Genomic DNA, 26,542 nt, shown 5'->3' with positions numbered 1-26,542 from the left:
TTATTGCTACTTCTAAGTTTTCTTGGATATCATACCTGAGAATTAAATTGAGCTATGTGTCTCGCATCCTGGACTTTCTCTTGCTAGTACTGTAGGTGCACCTGGCACTTCCAGGATGCTTCCCACATCCTGATCAGGTTGTAGAAATGAATTAATATAAATTGATTATTTACATCAGAGCTGGGATCTTAAATTGTTTGTCCTTTCCATTCTTTCTCTGCTCGCTCAATCATACTCATGAGAATGGAAGTGTGCAGATCAAATGTTTTTTCTGAGGGTGAGTAGGAGTATGTCATAGGCTTAGCTGTGTTAAGCATTTAAATCATGGTGACTGTCAGTACAAAAATGAGGTGTTTTGGAGTACTACTACTGAGAGTATCATCAGCTCTTAGACCTAAAAATGATAGGCGAGTACATGTCAGAAAAGAACACTGACATGAGATAGGAAGTGTTAGTTCGTGTACAGAATCATCACTGAACACGTTCCTTTGCCTTGACTCACTGTTGTTGCTACTATTTAGTCAGTATGTCAGTATCCCAGAGATGTTAAGCAGGTAGAATATGGAGGTCTGGGCACTATGTGCGAAGAGGAGTTATCTTTCATCTCTGTGCAGAAAATGATCTATATAACAAGCTCTGCAGGTGGCTGCAATCACTGAAAGGAAGTGAAGGAGAAGTTTGGTGACTTTGGAATCTATAGAGAGGCTGCAAAAATTAAATCAACTCAAAGCTTCTGTTTTCCAACAGTATGGAAGGATCCATAGTTCGTTTGCCTGAAGTGATTGCCCTTAAGAAGAAGTACAAATCCTACCTGTACCTTGATGAGGCTCATAGTATAGGTGCCCTGGGTCCCAGTGGCCGGGGTGTAGTGGAGTATTTTGGACTCAATCCTGAAGATGTGGATGTCATGATGGGAACATTCACCAAAAGCTTTGGAGCTGCTGGAGGATACATTGGAGGCAAGAAGGTAAAAAGCTGGGAATTTCATGGCCCTTTCAGGCTCCTGGTGGAGTGATTCACTAAGCGTTTCAAAGTTGTTCTATTTCTTGAGTTGCCCTGGTTGTCCATTTGTTTCAAAATTTTATATACTGTTTAGTACAGTGAAAGTCTGTGTACTGCAGAAAAGCCTAGTCCAGGGAAGTTCCTCATAATTTCCACACGGTCGGTGATGAGCTCAATTTGCTGAGTGCAAGGTAGTGGCATAATATCTTTTTAGGAACCGCTAGGAGCCAGGAAGCAAGGAGTTCTTAATGTTATCTTTTAATGAGTCTAGCAGCAAGAGCTTCAAAAACCGAAGCTTTTCAGCCTCTGAGTTTGCTTTCTAAAAAGACACTTCTTGTTTTCTGGGTACTGACCCTTCTCACCTCCTAATGGAAGGTACTGCTAGAAAGTGTCGACCTTGACAAAATCCTCTTTTTGGAGGGGAGGCAGACAATTGCATGCATCTCCTTTCTCATATTTTGAAGTATACCTCACAGATCAGGCTTTTAACCTTTATTTCAAGGTAAAATACTGTTTGCTTGCCTGGACCATAGTGCTTTAGATACGAACAGTGACAATTACTACAGCCCATTCTTGTGGGGATGGAGCTTGCAGATGTTCCTTTTTGAGTTTACTGCACTTGGTTTAAAATGACTTGGACATCTTCCCCAAAACAAAGCACTGTAGTATTCTTTTTCCAAATGTACTAAGCCAGTGGGTCTAATTCTCCTGATGTAAGCTGAAGCAGCCAACAGTCCTTCACACCTGTATTTTAGCTACTATGTCGGAGAGATTGCTTCAGAAGTAGGAGGCGTTAAATCTTCCTGCCTAGCTTATTTCAAAGGTACTTTACAGTGTTTTTTGATTTAACTCTGGCTCCAGGCAGACAGCAACATAAAATTGAACACTTGCACATATCCCTAAATTGATGTTACCCAGCTTGTGCTATTTACAAGGCAGTCCTATTAATTTCATGGTAGCAGAACGTAATTTGTCCCGGTACATGTTATGGTATTCCACTGGAGTGATCTGAGTATTATAGAATGATTCTGTTACAGCTAACAACAAGCAGCCTAGATCTGTGATATGTTTATCCTTCGTTCCCATATGACCTGCCTTTATCCTGTAACAAATGTAGCAGGTACATTTAACAGGGAAACACAGGAGTGGTAGGTTTGGTTGTTGTACTCTTAAATTATACCTGCTGCTTTATTTTCATTTTGCTGATAAATGTGAATAAATGTTGTTACCTGTGCCTTGCTTGGTGACTTTCGTGGGGAAACAGTTACACTGAGTGTGATACATAAACACCTATGGGTCCTGCTCCCTGCTTTTTCGTTTGTTGTATATTTCCACTATTATAATAAACACTCTCAAAATATGACCTGCACCAGCTTGAGTGACACAAACACTTGTTGCAATCCGATGCTGGTGGTGTTGGCAGAAGAAGTCTGTCTTAGCCGTTTGTCTCTGATCACACGTTCTTCCCCTGTGACATGGAAGACAAGATTGTCATGTCCCTACTGTTAGCACTTCAAGCATTTATTACTTACACCGTAAAATCAATCCTTGAGCTACCCAGCCCATTCCAGGAGACTTTGAAAGAGGCTTGTTGCAGTGGACTCATTTTATTGTGTGATTAGGGTGCTGCAATACAGAGGTCCTGTGAGTGCTGTCAAGGCAATGCCTGATTGCCTCTTGTGTTTTGCTAGGAATTGATTGATTACCTCAGGACATATTCTCACAGTGCTGTGTACGCAACATCACTGTCACCTCCCGTTGTGGAGCAGATCGTCACCTCCATGAAGTGTATTATGGGTGAAGATGGTTCAACTTTTGGTGAGTCTTTCTAATGTTAAGCATGTGAAAGGGAAGAAGCCAAACAGAACCTCTTTATGGCTTTGGCAGAAAATTCATTCAATGGACACATTCATAATTATCTGTTAGTTCATGTAAACTTGGAATTTCTGGAGCAACAAGCCAATTTACTTATCAGATACCATGGCTATCCTACTTGGGAGATCAGCCTAATAATGGTAAAGGTATAAGCTAGAGGTAAGTCATCTTAGTCTTATGTAAGACAGAATATTGTCTAATATTGATTTTTATTCTGCGTTTAGCCTTCCTAGCCTCCCTCCTTCTCCTCCTCTTCTTCTGTCCTAATTTGTCATTTGCCTCACTTAGACTGCTTTCAGAGTATTTTGTGTATGTTTTACAGTCCTGTCTGGTTACTGCAGGCTTCTGATATTTCATCTCTAGTATAATTTGATGTTTGCACCTCAGAAATAAACACGGGAATGTTTCTGAAATCTCTTAACTTTGTAAGCTAGAGGCAGTTTCCAAGATAAGCAGACTTAATGCTCCTGGGGAAGGCTTTCAGCATATTCAGCTCTGATGTAGTTTTCCTTTTTTTGTGTTATAAATTAGAAAGGGGAAATCTGTACCAGTCTTGATATGTTCAGAGTCCAAATTCCTGCATTTCTTTTGCCTGGTAAGTAGTTAGTAGCTTCCTTCAGTTATAGTATTCAGTGTATAGCTGTTGTATCACAAATGGAGGCTATCTTGAAGTTGAAATGGTACACCACTTTGCACATAGGATACTTTACTCTCCACACAGGTTCTTTTAAAAAGTTGAGTGGCTTGTGCAGGATGACAGTGTAGTTTGCTCAGAATCTGTCCCGGGCTTTTGGTTCAGAGTCTCTTTGAATCCAAACCTATGAATGTACTGAATTACAGGAGTTTCAGGCATCTGGCCACAAGGTGGTGGTGTATACTGAAGTACCGTATTTGCTTTTGAACATGAGTCACCTGAACAGCTAACCTGATGGATAGCTCCTGTGGTGAAAAAGCTTGCTGGGCAAATAATTCAGGAATTCTTCTGTTATAATGGCTTTAGTTCAGTTTGCTTACATTATCTGAGAATAGTTTCAGCAATAGCAATTGGTGATGGCTGTAAACAGAAGTAGTTCATAACTGCAGCAAGTACCTCTGAGCAGTAGTGTCTGTCTGCACACTAGTCTTGAGTGCTCCGGAGCGGTCCATGTGCGGTACCTATACCTGCCAAGAGTTGTTGCTGCTGGCTCTCCCAGAAGAGATATTAACCCAGCTTCAAACTACATGAAGTTGTGCCAGTGGGTTGGGTCTTGCTGCCTTTTAAAAAGTATTTGAGCTCTCTATAGCTAATTATTTGCCCACAGTTTTGTGGTCTGCTCAAGCGTTGCTTGTGTTGGGTTTCTTCCAGTATCTATTTTGCTTAATAAAGTGGGAAGCAAGGAATGTGTAACTGATTTCCATTTGGAACACTCCAACTAAGGCAGTTTTGCCCCTTTCTGAGGCTCTAGTTTAATACGCCTTTAAGCCATGAGAATGGAAGCAACTTCTACTCCAGGCTGTTCTCCTGCCGTTATGCCAGCATAAGCATTCAGAGTTGAAAGGTGAACCAGATGGGGAGCTGATCTGGCAAAAAATAACCTTCAACTAAAGAAGTCTTTGTTGTTGTTGTTGTAGTGTTACTTAAATGCATGTCAAACTATATCCTAATTCTGGCTAAGGAGTGCCAGAGTTCCCAGCCGCTCTTTATATTGCAAAATAACAAAGCTTTCAAATGCCAAAAATACTTTATTTCAAGGAAGCCTTTGTATTTCAGATTTCTCTGTGAACTTTGGTGCTTTTCGGAAGTGCTGGATGCAACAACTGGATAGCCAAAGTCCTGTCCAGCCATACTCAGAAACGATTTCTGCAGCTCTCATGGAAGTGTTACTGTCTAAGCAACTAAGCCCTTGCTAGGATAAGCACCTGATAGGATGATCCTTGCTGGAGAGTGCTTTTCTGTTCATTTTTGGCACAGTGATTTTTCCTTGTTATGCATCTTTGACTTAAGCCCTTAAAGCTAGTATTACTTTGTAGACTTGTTCTTTGGATTAAGTTGGCTAAAGTTCAATTGTGTAGATTGAGCAGCTGCTTAGTGATAGCATGACAAGGTTTTTTCCTTGTTTAACGGCTTTGGCAGAAAAACTTCTGTTTGGGTTCGGTGCGATTGAGTGGGGCTCTAAAGGGCCGCTGTCTGCAACTGCTTTGATTACAAGCAAGTCTGAAATGGAATGATGCTGGTGAGAAGTAATAGCTGTAGAAGGCAAGCAAGTAGAGAAATAGTGTCAAATTGGGTCACTGGCAAACACCTCTAAAGTAATTGTGTATTATAAACATCCTGCTGCTTTTAAAGTAGCAGTCAAGCCTCATTAACAGGTGGAGGAAAACTGAGGTAGGGTAATGATTTTTGCAAGGGCACGGGAGTTGATGGAGTTGGAATCAGAACAGTAGACTGCTAGGTTCCAACGCTGTTTTGAGCCACAGCTAAATCTTTTAATGGCTTCAAGAATGCTTGCTTGAAGACAATCTTTGTAACTTTTTTGTCTGTCTGCTTCTGTTCCCCACAAACTTCTTGTGAAACTTGCCATCCTACGTGACATCACACCTTTGTGGAAATATGATGCCAGATTAAGATGGCCTGTAGTTGAGGGCTAAGTAGTAAATAATTAGTTTTTGAGGACCAGAGTTGGAATTTTTTGTATATTTTGCAAGAATAAGTTAATTCTCTCCTCCTATATTCAATGGATTTATCAATCTAATGAAACATCTGGAGGCTCTAAACTTACACTATAAGGTGTAGTTAGTAAAACTTTACCTAAGTTAAAAATTAAATATCTCCTTTCAGATCGATCTAGTAAGCTGCCAGTGACTAAATAAAATATTAGTAAGAGGTGGCACAGACAAAATGCAGATGCTATGAAAAGCGGAATGGCTGTTTGCAGACAACATAGTGTAGCAATAACTGGATAGCGCGCACATGTGCTGCCTAAATTGAGACAGTGATTTCTTTTGCATCTTGATTTCTGTTCAAACTCATGTTCTAGATATTGTTCTAGTTATTGTTGATAAGTGACTAGCAAGCCCCAATATCTCTAAAGACGTAATTAGGGGAACATGTTGAATCATGAATACAAATGTACTGCTTGCCCCTTGATCCGGGCTGCAGAAACTAGTCCAGCTGCCAAAGTCATGACAGGGCCACGTACTGGTTCTTGGAAATGGTGCTTCCGTTACTGCTTTTCAAAGTCTTCTATGTTATTAGCCCAGTGCTAGATCTCTATCCAATATTGCCTTATGTTATTTTTTAAAGACATAACTGGCTAGAAGACCATCATGCAATCTTGACGAAGTATACTCAGCTTCTAATCCCTTTGAACATTTCTGCAAAATAGTACTCCTCAAGCGGTGAACATACTGAACATGTCACATGTCTCATGGGAAGTCTCTCCAGTGATGACATACATGGATATCTCCCATATCACATTTGGGTTTACTATAGGAGAGTAGGGTGAGAGGAGGAAAGAGAAGGCTCCTTTCCATAAGAGCAGATTTTTTTCAGCTCGTTTTCCACTTCAAAGTCTTTCTGATTGAATTGTAAACAAGAGTGTTGCAGATGTTTGCCAGCATTTCAGTGGATGCTTCTCTTCCTCTGTGTTCGGTCACAAAGATGAATGCACTTCAGATAGCTTTGTAAATTTAAAAAAGGCTTATTTTGTTAACAGCAATAAAAAATGACACAATAAGCAGTGTCATTTCACTGTCAGCAGTCACAATCAGTATACTCTAAGATGACAAAGTGTTTCCTGGAATGGGACTCTGGAGATTTGTTGTGTATGAGTCTTGATTCTTGCTGTTCATGCAGTGTTTGGGTTACATAAATTGAAATCGCGGGAAAGTGAGTCAAGTTGGTGTCTGTCAGGGGCTCCTGGTATATTAGACACTGTTAGGATTCATGATGCTAACTACTTATCCTGTCTCAGTGACTTTCCAGAATCAGTGGTTCAGTTTGATGTGAAAGCTGCATTTTTCACTATCACAAACTCACTAGGATTGAGAATCCTGTCAGCTCCTTTCTACCACTTACATAAGAGCTACTAATATCTTGTGTGCAACTGAAGACCTGTTAGTATCCTTGCTATTCAGGACCCAGCCTGTTTGTTGCTCTTGATAACATTGCTGAGGGTAAATGGGAGTAAATTGTCAGTTATCACACTGCAACGTTGGCAAATCAAAATAGGCAAGATGAATGGGTCTAGGGAGGTTCATCTCTTCCTGGTGGTGGCACCTGGAAAGATTAGCTTCCTTCAGAGATGAAATGCGTAGCTTGCTCTCCCGTGTATTAGATGCTTAAGTTGAGCCTTAAATCTAGGAGTATTCTGACTTTGAACTAAAACTGACAGTGTGTTAATGACTTGTAAAAGAGGTGAACTACTTCCTTCCAGGTCCATGGGCATTAACTTAATTAGAGTCATTACACACATTGATGTTTGTAACAACTTCTCCTGCAAGCAAGATAGGAAACAGAGGCAAATATCCCACACCCAACCACAGTGCCGTTCTAAAATGGCATGTATATTTTCAGGAAAAGTTGTGGAGACACCTTGCACAACGTGACACTTATATTTTTAATATAACTGTTGTCTTGAGCACTGCACACAAAGCAAGGATTTTCCTATATAGTTTTGATGTTGCAAGCAGCGGAGGTGGCAGTGGCATAGGGCAGCCTAGCTGTGAAGTGCATAACTAACCTTTGGAGGTTAGTCAGCTGCGCATAGTTTGATAGGTATTTGTCTCAGTGGAGGGGCCCAGTTGTGAAGATCTAGTAGCTCATTACAATTAGTCTGTTATAACAGTTCAAAACAAACCAGAACTGTGTTTCTAGTCTTGACATTGCTGTGTGCAACAAACTTGTGAACTGAATCGGAAAAGCTAGTTAAACTAATTATAGACAACGAGGAATAAGAATGTGCAGCTGTGTTGGCAGAGAACTGAGACTAATTCAACTGTTTAGAGGATGGGGTCATTGCTATGCTATTAATATGCATGTGGAGAAGCATGCTGGAAACGGTATTAAGCCTGGCCTGCTTAAATCCTAGTGGAAAAGAGACTACAATTAGCGTGCTAACCTCCATGTGGTTAGTCAGGCCCTCCAGCAAAGATATGACCTCAATAGTTAAGTCATCTACCTCATCTTTAGTAGTTTCAAGTTGAACACTTTGTAAAATTCCTATTTTCCTTCTAAAGGCAAGTCAGAAGTATATGCAGGTGTAAAATATAAGTAGTAATGAAGGAATAGCCCACATTATGTTGCTTAGTTATTGAATTTTAAGTCGCTTATAGTATATTTATAAATGCAGTTTGTACCTTGTTGTTGTGTGTAGTAGATCCACAAATGGAAGCAGTAGCTGCTGTTGTACTCGGGTATAAACTATCTACTTGCGCAGGCTGAGTTGAAAACATTCAATTAGCATTAAAATCGGTTCATCTGAATTTTCTCCAATAATGCACTTGTTAATGAGGTGTTAAATTATCACCTTGGGAACCTGGGGACCAGTCAAAACTAATTTGAGCGAAGTGAAAACTTTTTTTTTTTGCTGCCCTTGAGAATCTCAAGCTCAGCTGGGGAACTGTTGGAAAAACAAATACTCTGGGGGTCATAAAGAGAATTTCCTGCTTCTCCCCAGGGAACTGACAGTTTTAAACATCACTCTCTGTATTTGTGCTTCCAGCTGGGAATCTTTTAAATCCAGCTTGTTGCTGCACCCCTACCTCCCTCCCACAGAGCATGGCAAGCCTCCAGAAAAATTGCTTTAACCTGGACTGGGCAAGAGAACTCTTTCAGCCTTTGGTGCTTTGAAGACTGTTTACAGATGTTAGCAGAGCTGTACCCTTTGTTTTGCATTGGAATGCCAGAATTCTTCAGTTCGTCTTCTTCTGAACTTTAATCAACATAGTGGTGTTTATGCAAGAGCTCATAAAGCTTTATAACCGTACCCGCTTTGTTCTCATAACATTCCAACTCTTGCTGTTTCTATTCAGGTGTTAGCTGTCATCCCAAATCTACACAGCCTAAACACTTGTCTGTCAAAGCAGAAATACAATTAGGAGTGTGGCTTCACTGAAGTGGTTTTTATTTTTCTTCATTTTTTTAAATGTTACATTTGATGTAAATGTGTGGATTGCTCTGTACTTTCAGTAACACTTGAGGAGCCACCTCTCTACAGCATGTTTCTAGTGTGCTGCTCGTACCTGGAAAGTAAAAACACTGAGTAGCAGCTAAATAGCGTATGTTGTTAGCAGCAGTTTTTTAAGATGTTCATAAGTCAGTGTGAATGCTAAAGTAAACCATATGAGCAGAAGTAAGAGCAGATAAGGTGATGTGTGTTCTGTTGTTTGATCAGCGTGAAAGTGAGTTCATGGTTCCTAATGTGATGTGTAATGTGCGAGAGCAGAAGTTTTTGAAATACCAGAATGGCTTCCTCTAAGCACTGCTTCCTGTCATCAGCCCTGGCAATTGAAACAATTTTCTACGTATAAAAGCTTTTACCAGTATCACAATAGTGCCTGCAATTTAAAGGCAGGTGGCAAAATTTAATTCTATGAAGTGCATATCATGTAATTTTTCTAATTTCTTTGGAAACAAGCAGCAGTGTAACTAAACCCCTCTCTGTGGACTGTGAGCAGGTACACAAGCCTACCTGGCTCTCAGAGACGAATTAAACAACTGTTTTTGCCTACTTTAGTGGGTTCTGATTGTAAAACGTGACTGGCCCTGGGTCAGTCCACACCAATGAGTGCAGTTAATCTAACACATTATAACATGTGCATTTTAACTTTTACTGGTGTGAAGATGTTTCCTTATGTCCCAGAATTAATACATTTTCTTAAATAGGACAGATTTCATCTCTGAAGGAAGCAGCTGTCTGAAAAATGTGCGTGCTAATTAACGTATATTTTGAAAGCGTGTGACCAGTGATCTGAGACAACTTTAAGTGACTTCAGGTTCTGTTGCAGTCTAGCTTCAACAGTAGGTTTCAGCTCAGGCCAATTTATCTTGTCAAGAACAGGGTAAATCAATCTGTAGAGCTTCTTGCTATCATAAGTGAGCTTTTAGTGCTCAGGCAGAACTGCTGCTTAGTGAAAAAGATGTAGGTACAAGGCTGTCCATGTGGGTGAAAAGATTACAGTAGATGCATGCTTCTGAAGGTCATGTTCACTGCCAGCTCGTAAGAACTCTTATACCAACTGCTTATGCCAAGATGTGGAAGCAAAAAGTTTAGTGCCTCCAATCTTTACTGTAAATAATTTTTGTGCTTTGTCTAGAGTTATTGCTATATTCCTCACAAGTAACTTCCTTTGTTCAGGACCTGGCATTGTAGAGACAGTTGTGGGTTTTACAGGCACAGCTTTGATCTTTCCAGGATTCTTGGAAAATACAGCAGTGCAGGAAAAGCAAGTCTATAAAAGTCACAGCAAAGACAAGGCCTGCAGGGTTTGGGCCTTTTCAGGCACAAAGCCTACTCTTCCACTTCACTGCAGTTCCAGGTGGCAGGCTACCAGGTGCTGCTTGCCAAATACAACTTACTAACATGGGAAAGCTAAACATCCTTTCTGTTGAAAGTACTGCAGAGTTTCAGGGTAAATCTGAGAGATCACTGGAGAAGGACAAATGCGGCTGGCATAAGAGATGTATGGGCAGATATGGGTAACTGACCTGGTCGCAAGTTTACTTTGGTTATGATCAAATAGCTCTGTGAGATGAGCTTCTTAGCTATAAGCATCTTTGACAGCACAGGAGAGATCTGAATGGCATATCTTAGAGGGTTCTGATCAGTGGCACAGTGGAGGCCTGTAGCTAGCGGTGTCCCCCGGGGTTAGTCCTGGGTCCAGTTCTGTTCAACGTATTCATCAATGACCTGGAGGAAGGGACAGAGTGCACCCTCAGCAAGTTTGCTGATGATACTAAACTGGGGGGAGAGGCTAACACACCAGAAGACTGTGCTGCCATTCAGAGGAACCTGGACAGGCTGGAGAGGTGGGCGGAGAGGAACCTCCTGAAGTTCAACAAAGGCAAGTGCAGGGTCCTGCACCTAGGCAGGAATAACCCCATGCAGCAGTACAGGCTGGGGTTTGACCCACTGGAAAGTAGCTCTGCCGAGAAGGACCTGGGAGTGTTGGTGGACAACAAGTTAAGCATGAGCCAGCAGTGTGCCCTTGTGGCCAAGAAGGCCAATGGTCTCCTGGGGTGCATTAGGCAGAGTGTTGCCAGCAGGTGGAGGGAGGTGATCCCGCCCCTCTCCTCAGCCCAGACATGGAGCTCCTGGAGCGAGCCCAGCAAAGGGCTACTAAGATGATGAAGGAACTGGAGCATCTGTCATATGCAGAAAGGCTGAGACAGCTGGGACTCTTCCCCCTGGAGAAGACGACTGAGGGGGGATCTTATAAAATGTCCAAGATAATCAAGTATCTGAAGGGCGGGTGTCAAGAGGATGGGGCCAGACTCTTCTCAGTGGTGCCCAGTGATAGCCCAAAAGACAAATGGGCACAAACTGAAACAGAGGAAGTTCCATCTGAACCTGAGGAAAAACTTTTTTACTGTGGGGGTGACAGAGCACTGGCACAGGTTGCCCAGAGAGGTTGTGGAGTCTCCTTCCCTGGAGATAATTCAAAACCCGCCTGGACGCGATCCTGGGCAACATGCTCTAGAGGACCCTGCTTGAGCAGGGAGGTTGGACTAGATAATCTCCAGAGGTCCCATCCAACCTCAGCCATTCTGTAATTCTGTGATCTGACATATTGTACAGGACCTCTTATGGAAATGGATCAAGCTTTTCACAAAAAAGATGAAGATTACATTCTGTGAAAGATTCAGATGCTGCCTTTAAATTCTCAGTGGCTTCATACACAAACTTTCCACGGAAAGAGCTCCTTCCTAGTGACAATAATAAATTACTTAATTCCAGGATAGATTAAGGAGCACATCTATGCTCACAATATCCTGCCTCTGCCGTTGATACTTCAGTTAGCAATGTTGGGAGCTCTATCAAAATCATGTTGGAGAAAAAACACTTCTGGAAGCTACTGTGCTCTATTCCATGAGACTAAGTCCAATACCACTGAGGAAAAGTAGGTATGTAGGACTCACCTGTTGATTCCCTGTATTAGCCCTTAGGGTGTCGTCCTACTGAAAGACTGTTAGTAAAAGTGGTCTGTCCACCAGTTCTCCCTGGATTTTCAGATTAAGTGCTAGGACAAAGATGAAACTGTTCTCATAATATACCTTACAACATCAGTAACTGGTCAGAGCTTACTCTTGTGTAGAATCTCATTATGATTGTCAAGCTCACGGAGCCTATTGCAGAACGCTCCTTGCATTGATTCACCATGAAGCTGATTTCTGTTCACTTTGGTGAGAAATGCGTACTCCAGTATTTATAACTGAAATCTCCCAAAGAAGTTGTCCAAAGAATAGAATACTTGAACACATTCCACGCCCTCAGCCTTGCTAACCATCCAGTTAAGTGACTCAATGTACTAACTCTGTCTCTTTTTAGACTAAATTGATTACTGGCTATTTCTAACCATAGCTGGACACTACAGATGTGTAATATATTTCTTCCACTGAATATTAAGCCTTGCTTTGCTGGAATTCAAGTGTTATTCTGACTGCTTCAAGAATGATGATAATGTAAACTTTTAAAGTGGGTGACATGGATTGTGATCGGTCTGCTGACTTTTGTCAAATACTGTTTCTTGGGCTTGCACACTTCCCATCTGATTTCACAGTTAAGAACAATACAGTGGCTGATGCAGCTGCAACTATTTTTCTTCCATCACCTGATGGGGGAATGAAGGAGAGGATTTTTGCCAGTCATCTGCAACTAATCTGCACTGAAGAACTGTTTCTTATCATGGCTACCTCATTCTCGGTGACTTTCTTGATTTGCAGATTAGTTTATCTAGCTGAACTGGCTTTGAGTTTCAGAAGAGCAGAGAAAGGCTTGTGGGTGTTGTATAGCCTTATACTTCTCTACAGGTTTAATGAGAAACTTGAAAAACAATGCAGTCAAAAATTTGATTTTTATGGCAAGCTAGAAAGGATCCACAGAGAAGTTAGCATCTCAAAAATTGGTTGCTGAAGTTGCAAAATAATCACTCCTAAGCTTGGATATCTTTGCGGTCCATCAGTGGCAGGACATGCTCGTTAGATGTGCTTAAAAGGCAGGGTAAATATCACTGACTGACTAAATGTTAATACTCTTGGTAGATAGTACCCTCTCCATATGACTGCACAAACTATGCTCCATTAGAAGTATTTCCTTCAAGGACTATTCTTGTACGTTAGAATACAAGATGATTGCTTCAATTTTGTTCCTGTTAACAGTGGAGCCTAATTTTTAACTCTCTCCCTCTCCCCCGTTAGAGGATGATATGCTTGAGTCCTGTCCCATCTTGAACAGAGGCAATGTGAGAAAAGCATTCAAGAGGGGAAGCAGATAGAATTACTGCTGCTCAGGGGTGGGAAATTACAGGTGGGAAATATATACATAAAAATGATTTGTTTGCTTTTTTTTTAGTGTAAATCAGCTTATATAGGAAACTGCAGGCCTTGCAAATCATCAGTCTGTCTTATGCTTAAATATACTTTCTCCAATACATTTCTAGACATCAAGACTATTACGGGGGGTAATCAAAGTATCAAAAAAAAAGGCAGTTGCAAAAAAATCTAGCATTTTTAAAGTTTAGAAATTAGGTTTGAATATATTTGCAATAAGTACACTTCAGTGTTAACAAAAATAATCCTTAAGTATTTGTTATCACTGCCTTAGCTTTGAGTTTTTATATAATGGGTCTTGTGTAATTATGCTATGGAAAGCCTGTTAAAGACAATAAATAATACAGCTGTAGTGATACTACTGTAAGTTTAAATATATCTACATTTTTTATGGAAAAGTTTACTTTTTCATACAGAGTCCTGAGGTTACTGGGACATCTAGCATTAATATGGGCTGGAGTGGCAGCTGTCAGTTCAAAAACCTACTTGGAAACGCGTTATTTTACTCCTGGCTTGTTAACACATGGCATTTAGTGATGCAGGTATGGCTGTTGGGCTATTCTTCCTTCCTAACCTTGAGCTTTTGCTATAGCCGACTTTGTATGTACTCATTTTGATTAGATTTTGATCCTTTTTTTCTTTATAATACTTCACACTTGTGCCTGCCTGTCAGAACAAAGTAGTAGTGGCGGGGGGAGGTTGTTTTTGTTGTTTTGGGGTGTTTTTGTTTTGGGTGGGTTTTTTTTCTTTTTTTTTGTTTTTTTTTTTTAAGGAACTTTCTCCAAGAGGGAAGGTCATAGCTTATACCCTGCTGACTGGTGAGTGTGCCCTAAGGTATTGGTTGAGTATGTGGATTTTGGTATATAGGTTGTTGTCTGCGTAGAGCAGGCCTGTTTAACTTGAGCATTATGCATATTCTTGGAAAAACTATGGTGGTGGGTATATTTAGATGTGCACTACAGCTTTTTGGTATACTTTTGGATAGAAAGGAAGTGTGGCTTACTGTAGTGTTTCTAGTGGGCTGGTCTTATATAGAGAGAGAACATCTAGGCTGTAAAATATGACATGTCCTCCAGCATAACCATGGTAGCATGGCAGAACTCATGCTAACTATGTATGTTAATATGGTAGGTGTTTGCTTTTTATCTTATCTTTTCGAGGTGGATACCTTGAGAGGAGATTTTATGCTACGTAAATGTGCTTCAGAGATGGAAGGATTTTTTTCTTATAAAGCTGTCACTTTTTTTTGTCACACTTAAGCTAAAATTTAGTAGGTCATTTATATTGAATGTTTCCTTTTTGTTATGCTTGCATATTTACTGTAACTGACTTAAAACATGGAAGTGGGCTTATTTGCTCTTCTTATGACAGATATTCAGCTGGAGGTGATAGTCTCTCTGGTTCTGTCAGGTATTTTATGTCTTTGTGATATCTTGCAATTAGGATAGACAGTTAGTAATGTTAGCTGAAGCTAGGTGACCACTAAATTATTTGCAGCATGTCCTGCCTGAAAAGTATGAAGAGCTATATCCTTCGTGATCCTCTCTTGTAATACAGAGGCAAACAGCATTTTTTTCTTCCTTACATTGCGATTTAAAATCCAAAAGAACAGTTAAATTTGATACTGGCTTCCATTGTAGAAAAACAGTTGGCTTAAAACAGATGGTAAATATAGTTCACACTCACTGTTTCTATGTTGTAAAGCTACTGAGCTGTCTCCGTGGAAGTAGATTATAAACACCCCTTTATAACGTGCTTTGCCAAAGCTTGCAGATTCCTTGGCTTGTAAAGAAATGTGGTGTTTGTATGTGTTCCTGATGTTCCTGCTCTCTGTGACTTCTCATTCTGTCGTGAAGGCCTGCCAGCCTGTTTGCATTGTACAAAGGTTTGAATCTGTTTCCTTCTGTCTCTCCTTCACTGATGCTTTGTCTTATTGTTGAGATTTTAAGAGCAAAGATGTACTTTTTGAATTCCAGTGTGCAAGGTATCATGATAAAAAAGAAAATAAAAGGTTTAAAATACTTTCTTTTCTCTAGAATCCTATTAACTTGGCAAATCACGTTCTGTTGAAGCTGTATTAATTGTTTAATGTTTCTGAGGTGGAGGCACCATGATGAGTTCAAAAGAATAGTGTGAGCACACGTTTCTTCTCTCTCTCCTTCTCTCTTCTCAGCAAGTCACAAGAATTAGTGCCAAGCAGGATATTTATAGCTGTTTGCAAGGACTGTGAATGTTTTCATGATTATGCCTTTGTGATAATAATGTAACAGCAAGTGCTAACGTATGAGTAGTATTAACACCAATCCTACAAATCCTTTCAGCAGTTAATATACAGACTTTGATAATACTTGTACCCAGGCAACACAAACTTAACTTTTCTACTGTGGAGTGGTAGCTCTAATTTTGTTCTTTAAAATTATTGATTCAGTTGAACCAATCCTTTTTATATTCAACTTCAAAATAAAGATAACTGTAATTCATAGTTATTGGAATGCAATGAATTTCAGCAATGTGACAGCAATGCAGATCCAGTGAACAAGGTATAATTAAACACGGACATGAATTAAACATAAAACTAAACAATCATGAAAAATTATTACCCTTATTTGTTATAGTTCTCAAATTGCTTTCTTGATTCCTCCCTGTGTGGGGGGAAGAAAAAGAAAAAAAGGCTGCAGACAGTGCTTGATGTTCCTCAGCAGATCCCTTAGCCTCTGCCAGAGTAGAACTGAGCAAGTAGTGTGGTGTTGCTCTTGCTTTTTCTCACAGCACAGTTATTTGTCCCTATCTGTATAGTTATTCTATTTGGCTATAATATTCCAGAGAGAACTTGAGTTTCTTTAAGTAGAAATTCGACCACTGAAAAAGCTCTATGTGGAAAAGTTACTGTAGTGTCTTATGGGGGATGTAGTTAAGATGCCATATCCTCCCTGCTCGATCCCTTCATCAGACTAGTCTCCCACTACAACCTGTTCTACAGGTCTTTGAACATATCAGAGGAGGTAAATTTAATCACGTAGAGGACTGTGAAACAACTGAGTTGTTGGTCCCATGAGGAGCTGTGCGATCCTTTGCATCTGAAATAATTTTGTGTTCAGTCCTGCTGATTTTACTTTAGTGCATGCACACACGTGTGCGCACGTGTGCACATGCACTTACACACTTTTTTGTGGTAAAATAGTGTTGATGGATAACTTTTGATCAACTCTATCAGATCAAGCATTATGTTGAATTCTCCTTTAAGTGGGAAGGGGCCTTTGTGTCTGACAGCTGTTCACAGCAGGCAATGATTTTCTTTGGCCTTGGACAAGATCCTCTTTAACCAAAGACATCAAATTCTCCTGCTTCTGTCTAGGTGAATTTCCTGTAAAGAGTAGCACTGAACACATGAACAGCATAGGATTTCTTTTCTCCGTTGTGCAGACTTTAAAGGAGAGAGAGTCACTATTTTTGCAGTGCCTGACTTTGACCTGGTAGACCGCTGTTGCTACTGAAAAATGAATAAAAAAGCATTCTACCAGCTAAACTTAACTCTAATAGTCGTTAAGAAATCTGGTAACAGCAACCTTGTTGACAGGAAGTCTTTTCCTGAGTCTTTAAAAAAACAATTTTTTGTAAATGCAATGTATTTGAATATGCAGAGAAATGGCAAGACTACATTATGCTTTCCCATCTCTTGAGCCTGCGTTCTTAGAATAAATTACAAGTTTTTGGGATGTAGTTCTTTTACATGGTTAACTCATGGATCACTTATGCAGTATGGATCTACTATTTGGTAATTCTTTAACTTTAAAATCAGGGGGTTGCTCACAAACAACATGAGCAATTCATTTTAGTGTGCATGCTCTCGTACATAAGATAAAAGCTTGTGTAAATGTAAATGAGAATTGTGATTTGCTTTCTAAATAGAATAGCTATATATATATATATATTTTTTTATAGTGCTAGCTGATTTGTTATTCAGATTTCTGCAAAGTAATGCTTGCCTTCTGACAGTTTGTATATGTTAGGCTTAGATAAAACTGATGCGCAAGGTCTATTTCACTGCAGTCTTTGAATATTGTCTCTAACCTCAAAGGGTTTTTGGCTGCTCAGGTGTTTCCAGGCTTTGGCAGGAGAATCAGTCCAGCAGAACTTTTGTGGAGGCAGACCTAAGAGAATACATGTCCTGCTGAGTAATCCCTCTCTCTTCTCTAGGTATCCCCTATGCAGACTTTCAGAGACTACCTGAGGTTGGCAAATTGCTTCCTCTAGTTGTTACACAGAGCGCCTGAGATTATAATGGCTCAGTACCCCTGTTGCATGTCATTGTCTTATCTGTACAGAGGTGAAGGGCAGCTTTTAAAATCAAGAGAAAAGCTCTGCATCTCAAGTATTAAACCTGATGAGGGTTGCTGTGCTACCAACCCAGTGGTTCTTAATACCTTGTTAAAAGGCTCATGTGTGTAAACACATGCATTTTGATGAGTTGCTCCCAGCCGGAACAGGTGGATAGTGTGAACCTTTAGCTGTGAACTCCAGAGGACTGTATTGTCTGTGGTAGGACAAAAAAAGGTCTAATTAAAAAGCTCTGGATTCAGAGGGCCAGTAATTTCTTCAGCAGCCTGAGAGCAAATATGCGAGAGAGTATTATGGGCAGTGCATCAGGCTGCACTATAGGCAACCTGATGGACCCTATGTAAGGGCAGAACAGTGTACGCTCTTCAGTGATAAATGCATTGCATGTCTCAAGTGCCGAACTTGCATAGGAATCATCCTGGTATTATGACAGCTGAAACATTTCCATATTAAATTACAAATAGTACTATCTTTCAGCGGTACTGAAGAGTTGCATGTTGCTCCCCGTATGAAGGAATATTTTAAATGAGAGATTTGAAAGGATGCATTGGTTCATTTCAAGGATGAGTTATTGGCTAAGGTATCACACTGCTGAAAAAACCTGATGTTTTAAAATAATGCTAGTTTGTGAACCCATGATATTGCACACCAAGTGAAGCCTTGAAAAACTTGAACTCCTCACGACTACTGAAGTTTGTTTTACGAAGCTCAGCAAAGACAACTGGTGCCTTGTGTGTTATTTTTTCCCCTTGTTTCATTCAATGACATCTCAATGCAGATACCAGTCTGTGTGGTAAGAGGGACTAAGGGGTTTAATAAAATAGGTTGATTTGCTGACTTTAGAAATTTTGGGTTACCTGGAAAATCTAAAATACAAACTGGAAGGAAAAGCTGTAGTAAAACCTACAGCAAAACTCTTCAGGCATGATTGTCCTTAGAGTTGTATTACGTGATTTGATACAGTGTAAATTAGCAATTCATATCACTTTGGTCACTTTATAGTAGAAAAGCTGATGAAGAGTGTTCTGAATGTGCCCTACTTCTTGGTTTTACCCAGCTGACATATTTAGCCACTGGTCATCTGTGCTATGGTGTAGCCTAATGTTTTTGGCTTCCTTTTTACGAGTATCATGCATTAGTTCATACTGTTAGTTCTGAAAGTATTTTCTTTGCGTAGGGGCAAATGGCTGCAGTGGTCTTTAGCTGATTGATGTATTGTCTGGTTTCTGACAATGCAATACATAACGTTCGCTACTTTCCTCACTAAGGTAGCAGTGGCAGCACTAACGCTTCACAGCTGGTGGGGATCTCAGCAGAAGATTTTGTAATAGACGCTATGTGTAATACAGCAGAGTTACAACAATAGCGTACAAAACAAGAACAGTATAAATAATTCATTATCAAGATGGGAATGTTTAACAGGCAAGTGTTGGAAGACAAACAAATGACTATTACCTTGAAAACGACCTTGGAAACGTCTCTCATGCCCCTTTGTGCACTCAGCCTGAGTTGCTGCATGCCTGCCTGTGTGAGCTTGGAGATAGCCGGCAGAATCTCCATTGAGGGCTACTGTGCAAGGCATAAGAAATGCTCAGACTCTGAGAAGGGTTTAAGCCTTAGTAAAAATAGATCTATATCTTTGTCTCTGTGGAAACTCTTTACTTGTTGACTCCACTGCATTATGCCCCCACCATATGTGTCCTCTGAGAAAGAAAAAACAAGATTTTCAGTGAGGTTTACCAAGTTCTTGAGGGGACAGACACTGCTATGCTAAAGTAAGACCTACCCTTGTCTGCTTATCTAGAGCAGAAGACAACTTATTCTTTCCCTGTGGAGCTTTGTTCGTACACATAGGTGTGCCAGTTTGAGAAGTGAGAGGTTTTGTGCTTTGTCTCTTGCACTTTTTGATTACTTGGAGTGTTCTGGGTAGTATGCCAGCAGCTAGAGTGTGCAACTCGTGGAGCTGATGAGTGGAAATAAAAGTCAGTTGAGATCTATGCAAAATTTCAGGTACCTTTTAATTGTTTTATTCTTAGTTTCCTCTATCATGTTTTTAAGTGTCTTTTTCTCCTAATGCTGTAATTCACATTTAAGATAAAACAATCTCAGTAGCATCCCCTGGGCAACTGGTGCCTGAAGAAAAAAGGTGTTGATTTGGTCTTGGTAGAGGATCACTCAACAATAAGCTGGGCTAACCCATCTTTTAATTCAATTTCAACAGATTTTTGTGTGTCACTGTCCTAGATGTGAAACTCCATGGGCATTTTCATTCTATTCTGATGTTATATGCAACTCCTAAAAATGGTTGTACTTGGGCTTGCAGCTCACCTTTAATTTCCCAGGCTTGATAGTTTTTCTGGCTTTCCAAGAGGAACAAAATGTTCTGCTGTTGTGAAAAGAGGAAACCACTTCATTAAATATGTACTGTTGAAAGAAATAGAAGCTGCAAGTCAAAATTTGCCTTGGAAGCAGACTCAAAAATGCTTTGAGCATTCAAATAATTGCTGCATTTAATTTGGCAGTTTGAAGCTCTGGGGACTGTTTGGTATATAATGAAATTCATCCAGCATTTTTGCATCAGTCAAAGTGAAGGTACGGTTTGCTTGCACTGTGTATGACTGTGTAACTTGTTTAATTACACTGCAAGGTCCAGCTCTCCGAGTTACTCCAGTATCCAGTATAGTGGGGATGTGGTTTCCAGATGTGTCAGAGGTATGTCACCCAATACTGCTTTGGTCTGGAAGAGACAGAAAACTTCAGGTCCTCCTCTGGCTTCTCTTAGTAGGTGACCTTTAATTCTCTGTGCGTTACAACCCTGACTCCGAGTTTTCCTCGGAGAGCAAATGTTGCTACTCCTGCTTTTGAGATGCAATAATGCAGACCCAGAAGAGGTGCAAGCCCAAATGCTGAAGATGGGACAGTGATCTGATTTGCTTAGTGTCATCTGTGTCCTGAGGCTAAGTACAGTACATCTACCTTCCCTGTAAAACTTGTGATGGAAAAGGCCTGCGTAAACAGCTTTTAAAGAAGATTCAGAATGCCTCTTTAATTTTTTGAATTGCCTATCATCAATGCCCGTTATGAGAGATTTGTGCTATGTTTTTAACAAATGGTCTCACTTCTGTGAGTCTCGTGAGTCCTGGAGTTGCACAGTAGGAGTCTGACAGACTGGAAGTTGCATTAAGCAGCTTTAGGTTTTTATTGAAAACATTGTCCTCAGTTCAAAGGGAAAGTAATTGTTCTGTGCTGAAATGATAGCAGCCCCTCCTTTACTGACAGCACACCATCTGGTTGCAATAAGTTATATGGCCCTGGCAAGGCTGCAGCTTTTTGATAGCAGCAGAAGACTGAAAAGCTTCACGTCCAGATTGGTAGAAAATAAGAAATATCCCATTTATGACAATGGCATACTTTTCTGTCCTTGATCACAAAGTACTAGATTCTTGTCTCTTTTTACATCTATTAGATATTACCTCTAAAGGAAACTTTCAGAAAGCAAAATAATGCATGGCATTCTTCAGCAGGTAACTTTTGCTGCAGATTTAACTCTCCTAACTTGTTGAGGAAGAGCTTGAATAATGATCACGATCTTGTGTGTTTCAGGTGTAATTGGCACCATTCATGGTACTTTACCACCCAAGGACGATTACTGTAGCTCTCACCCAGCGCTTAAAGTGCGTGTTATTAAAAGTTTTGGGGTTTGTTGTTTTTCTCACAGGATGGTAGTACTTAAAATTGTTTGCTGCTGTAGCTTCCGGGAGGTAGGTTCCTCTTCTGAAAACTTGCCAAGTAGTCAGTTTGCATCTATAAGTAAAACATTCAGAGTGATACTAGGTAGTTAGCTGGCTAATTGGTCTTCCTGGCAGCTACTTCTTTCTCTTGCTGTCCCAGCCAAAGTGTTACTACTTCTTCTAACCTGCCTAATTATGTGATACGTTCAGGCTTGGGTCTGTGCCCTGGCAAAACAAAATATTTAAGCAAGTGATTGTTAAGCAGAAAGGTCTGCAAGGGTTTTGGAGGGGAGAGGCAGAAATTGCTTTAGAAATTTTCTTCATGTGCTGTTTGTATTTACTTTAGGTTAAAAAAAAAAAAAAGTACAATTCCAGACTGAGGCTTTTTTTTGCTGAGTTCTCTTGCTACTTTTTGTGAAGCTAAGCACTGCAAAGTATCATCAGTTAAAAGTTGAAGCATTTTAGAGCTTCTCACTTCGGTGAAGGTAGCAGTAATACCACTCAGTGCTAGTTTTTACTTTCCTACCATTTCTATTTTTAGAGCTGGAGTCCTTGCTGTTACATTTGCAGTGTGGCATGAATAACATTTAGCTTAAATTTAAAAGTTAAGCAAAAACGCTTTGAACCTTGTTTTGCTATGCTTGTTATTTCTGTGGCTAGGCAGTTTGGACATTCATGTGGGGATTGGCCACAGGTTAAAATACTCTGAAGCCGTGTTGAGTCGTTGCTAAAATTCGGCAGAACATTTTATGTATAATAAGAAAAGTGCTGTGGCAAGTTTGACTTGCTCTTTGGCTGCCAGTGTATATAAGAAGTGGATGTGTTGTTATTTTGGGGTTTGGCAGTTTGGGCCTTCACATTTTGTGGGCAAAATACCTCGGCAGCTTCAAGCCATTTAGGCCAGATGCCTTGTATCTCTTATGTGCAGCATTTTAATGAGCAAAAGTTGCAAAGTGCTCATTTGTTGGTCTGTCAAAATGATAGACTTGAAATTTTATTCTGTTTTGGACAATTGCAGAAAGTACAAGATAGAACTGAATTCACATAGGTCATCTTGGCTGCTTTCTGTATCTAATAAATGATGACTTTACATAACTTTAGGGGTTATCAAAGATTACAGACAGACTACTTGTTAACTATGGCCTGGGTGGGCAGCTAGCATCGTCCTTTGGTCCCTAGCAGTGCAGAGACACAGAAGCTCATATCCTTAACTTCCATTTCTTAATTGTTACCTTTGCTTGGGTAATCTGGCATTGCCCAGTAGACTTTGCCACCCTTTGTCTTTCATCCTTTGCTTGAGGATTCAAGTTTACCCATGTTTTTTTGTCAGCTTGACACTTTTGGAGTATGAGTGGAAGGTGCAGAGTGGATGTTTCTGGAATCATTGTCTGGGCAAGGTGCATCCTCGCTGTCTTGACACTTCTTAATGACGTCAAGTCCTGCTGCTTCATGGCTGATTTATGCGTGTACTTGCTTGTACATGTTACCAGCCTGTGGTCAAGGAAGCTGACTTGTTTGTCCCCTGACCACATTCTTCTGAAGGTCCTTGATGAGCTGATAAAATGTGGCGGTAGCCATCCTGCTGGTGGGAGTAGTTTGGACACCTCATTTCTTGGACAGATGGTAGATGCATGAGATGTTCCCAGATCTGATTGTGCAGAACTCCGGAATTGTTCATCAAAGCTCTGGTACCTTCTGTCCACAGCTGAATGCTGCTCACATCTATAATGCTGCTACCATTACAGAAAGTGTGCTAATTAGTTAGCAGGCAAGATTCAATGGGACGCTTTTATCTTGCCAAGTAGACTGTTTTATGGCTGGGCTCGGCCAAGTCTTTATAACTCCCTAGGTCAGCAGTTCTGGAGTAACTGTTTGGTTACTGTCTTTCAAGTCCACCCATTGGCTAGGTAGATTCCTTGCGTGCCTTGGCTCCCCGTGTTTGAGAAGCCCTTCTCCACGTGCAGTGACCCTCTGGTCCTGAAGTTCCAACGCAGCCTAACCAAGGCATTTCCCACAGTGAAAAAGATTTTCTTTAAAGCAAGTTCCAAGTTACATTCCCACTCAACTTATACAGCTATCTCATCAGGGTAACTGTTTCTTTGCCTTTCTATAAGGATGCCTTTTTTGGTGTATGCCTTTTCTGAATGAGTGACAGCTGCTTTTAGTAGTAGTTTCTTTCTCCCTGATGATATTTGGCTTTCCCTCAAGTCAGGATACGATCATCTTTCATTTTTGGTTTAAGCTTCATATTTCAGGGCTGACTCTTTTAGTTCCCACAATGGATAGCAAGCAAGTTTTGTCCAAGACCATTGGTTTATTAGTGGCTGGGACTAGTGGCTGCAGCCTGTGCACTGACAGGATTGGCTGCGGCAGATCTGCCTCTAGTGGTGGAAGCGTACTCTGCTAAAATACTCTGACATAGCTTGAACTAACAACAAATGTCTTCCTGACAACTGCAGGTCAGTCACCTGATGTTTCAGTCACAGCTGCTTCAAAATCTCTCCCACTGATGCAGCCTCCAGTAATAATGTTGCATTTGATAAAGCAGACCTGCATTCACAACCTTGAAAGACCTGGACTCACTGCTAGGTAATTGTAGGTGACAGGGACTGCTTGGAGTCTTCTGTACTATGAATGTGTGCATGGGTTATTCTTAGGAAACGTAAATACTTGAGGATGTATTGTTCTCACGCATATTAACCTCCCTGTCAGCTTATTGAATTTTTTAGTTGAGAGGCTATAAAGGACTTGTATTAGGTTGAGCTCTCTAATTTTGCTTTGGTCTCACTGGGAAAGATACAGGTTGGAATATAACTGCAGAAAGTGCAAATGTTGATTGCTGGTGATGTATGTGCACAGAGGATTAAATGCACATATGGACAAAATATTTAAAGAATTTATCTCTTAGGTCATCTTCCTTCTTGTAACCTTGACAAGTTTCAACATGCAAAACCTTTTCAGCCCCTCTTGTTCTGCGCTGAAACTTGGCGTATTCGATGCTTCCCACTGCTGCTTCCCTGGATAGGAACTCTTACGTGGTTTGGATATGCTTTTAACCACTGAAGTGTCTAGTTTAACTCTATGGAGAAATAAGTGCGTGCTGTTGGCAGTGGTAGACAGCCCTTAAGTTCTGAGCTGCCTAGCTGATGAGTATGTGAGTCCTGATCTTCCACATGGTAGATCGGTAAGATGCGTTATAGCTGGAGTTATACTTGTGTGTTACCTTCCTAACCCCAGAGCTCTGCTGTCAGACACCACTGCTTTTTGTTAGTTGTTCATTTGTATAAAAATGAAACAGAGTCTGGGCAAAAATATAACATTTATCGTCTCATTTTAATGGTTAATACATTCAAAGTTTCACCATTTACAAACATCTCTGATGAATGGAACTTACTCGTTTTATGTATTTATGACTATTACTATGTTTGGCTTAGGCTGGTTTTAAGCTGATGGGTTTTAGGAGCCAACGTTATCCAGGTTTGAGGCAGGATGGTCTCTTAACCAATCTTCTGAGTTTTCTGTGGCTCTAATAACAATAGCACTGTACTGGTTTAGGCTCAGCCTCTTTAAAGCCTGAGTTTTCAGAGCCTTATAAAAGGGATTTGCCTATAGAAAAGCTCTCTTCTGTAGTTTGGCAGCCATTGGCTCGGTTTAGATCAATTGTTTTTAATGTTGCTTTTACTTAACTTCTTAAAATGTTTGTTCAGAGGGGTCTCCTTTGCACCTGCATCTTGCTTCAAAATCTTCAGCTCACATAATGAACAGTTTGGTGTTTGAGGCAAATGAAGGTGGCTAATCAAATAAGTGTAACACTGTCATGGCTATACATGGATGAGCAATCATTTCTTAGCTGATTTTATTACTATATTGTTTGGTAACATCTGTGTGTCACCATATCTCTGAAAAATTTAGACGAGCTAGGACACTGTTGGTGCTCACTGTTTGTACAGAGATGATGTCTGCTGCAAAGAATATGCAGTTTAAACGGGACCCAGATGAAGGGAGTACAAAGAAATGAGACTACCCTATTAATAAAAATACTCTCTTAATGCCTTCAAAGAATTAAACAGTAACTGCCATTGTGATATTTTGAGAGTATGTGCAGCCTGATCAGTCAGATGTTTTCGTAGTCATCAACATGAAGATTTTATTAATAGAATAGTAAACTGGAGTGAGTTTCCTTTTGAACAATTAGCAAGATCTTCTGACAAAGTGCCTTCATCACACACTCGACTCAGTTCTTTTAAATCCTCTTTAAGGCTGTATATTTTAACTGTAGTTACTTGACAGACCATATCCTTTCAGTTGCAATGTTGTGAGTTTCGTTTCTTAATGCTGAAGTTTGGTGGGGACAGGCTGGCTTGGACTTCCCTACATGCAGCTGGTAGTTGCAAACAAAAGAGAAAGTACAAATATAGAAGTGTTCCTCTGGGCTTTGGAATAAGCTGAAGACTTCAGTCTCGCCAGTATATATAAACTTAGTGAGTACACAATACATGCACCCAGCTGTTTCTTTGGCATGCCTTTAGACTCCACTGGAACTGTTTAGCTTGATAGCAAATGCAATGACAGACACTTAGTGCTAGCATAAATTTGTTTCTTAGCGACCTTTCAATGCCAAGAACATCAGCCATAATTTTTCATTTCTCCCTTTCCCATTCAGGAATCTCTTGGCTTCGCTATTGCCAAATTTTAAAATCAAGTTTAACTGTTTTGTTCTCTGTTTTAAAACACCAAGAGTTTTTTGCCCTTGCCTCCATGTTGGCTACATGCACAATACTCTTATAAAATCCAAGCAAGTACCCTGCATGCGATCTTATTAAAAAGCCATAGTCATGAGGTGAATAGCTTGGCTCACAAACATTTTAAGTTGACCCCATTTCCCAAAACAATTTATTGCTGAAGCTCCTGCTGCCATTTGGCCAACAAACGTGAGCTCTCGGTAGTCTTTTGATTTCCTAATTCACGCTTGCAAGTGTGCCAGCTCTTAAACAAGGCGACAGATAGCTCTTGTAGCGCCTTCCTCGTTATTTATAATTTATCTTCTGCATGGTGAACTTGAGCATGC

At 40.4% G+C, this 26,542-nt stretch overlaps 1 protein-coding gene across 1 annotated transcript in view; it reads left to right on the top strand.

Moving 5' to 3' along the window:
- SPTLC2 (serine palmitoyltransferase long chain base subunit 2) overlaps nucleotides 1-26,542 on the top strand; it is a 78,690-nt gene that overhangs the window by 29,794 nt on the left and 22,354 nt on the right. Inside the window, exons 8-9 of the mRNA XM_068946671.1 lie at nucleotides 748-967; nucleotides 2,694-2,820. Of these exons, the coding sequence (XP_068802772.1) occupies nucleotides 748-967; nucleotides 2,694-2,820 (347 nt within the window). The remainder of the gene's footprint in view (nucleotides 1-747; nucleotides 968-2,693; nucleotides 2,821-26,542) is intronic.

Source organism: Struthio camelus, chromosome 5 (assembly GCF_040807025.1).
Source record: "Struthio camelus isolate bStrCam1 chromosome 5, bStrCam1.hap1, whole genome shotgun sequence".
NCBI lineage: Eukaryota > Metazoa > Chordata > Aves > Struthioniformes > Struthionidae > Struthio > Struthio camelus.
Note: the sequence above shows the minus strand (reverse complement) of the source record. Positions and strands in the feature narration are given on the sequence as shown.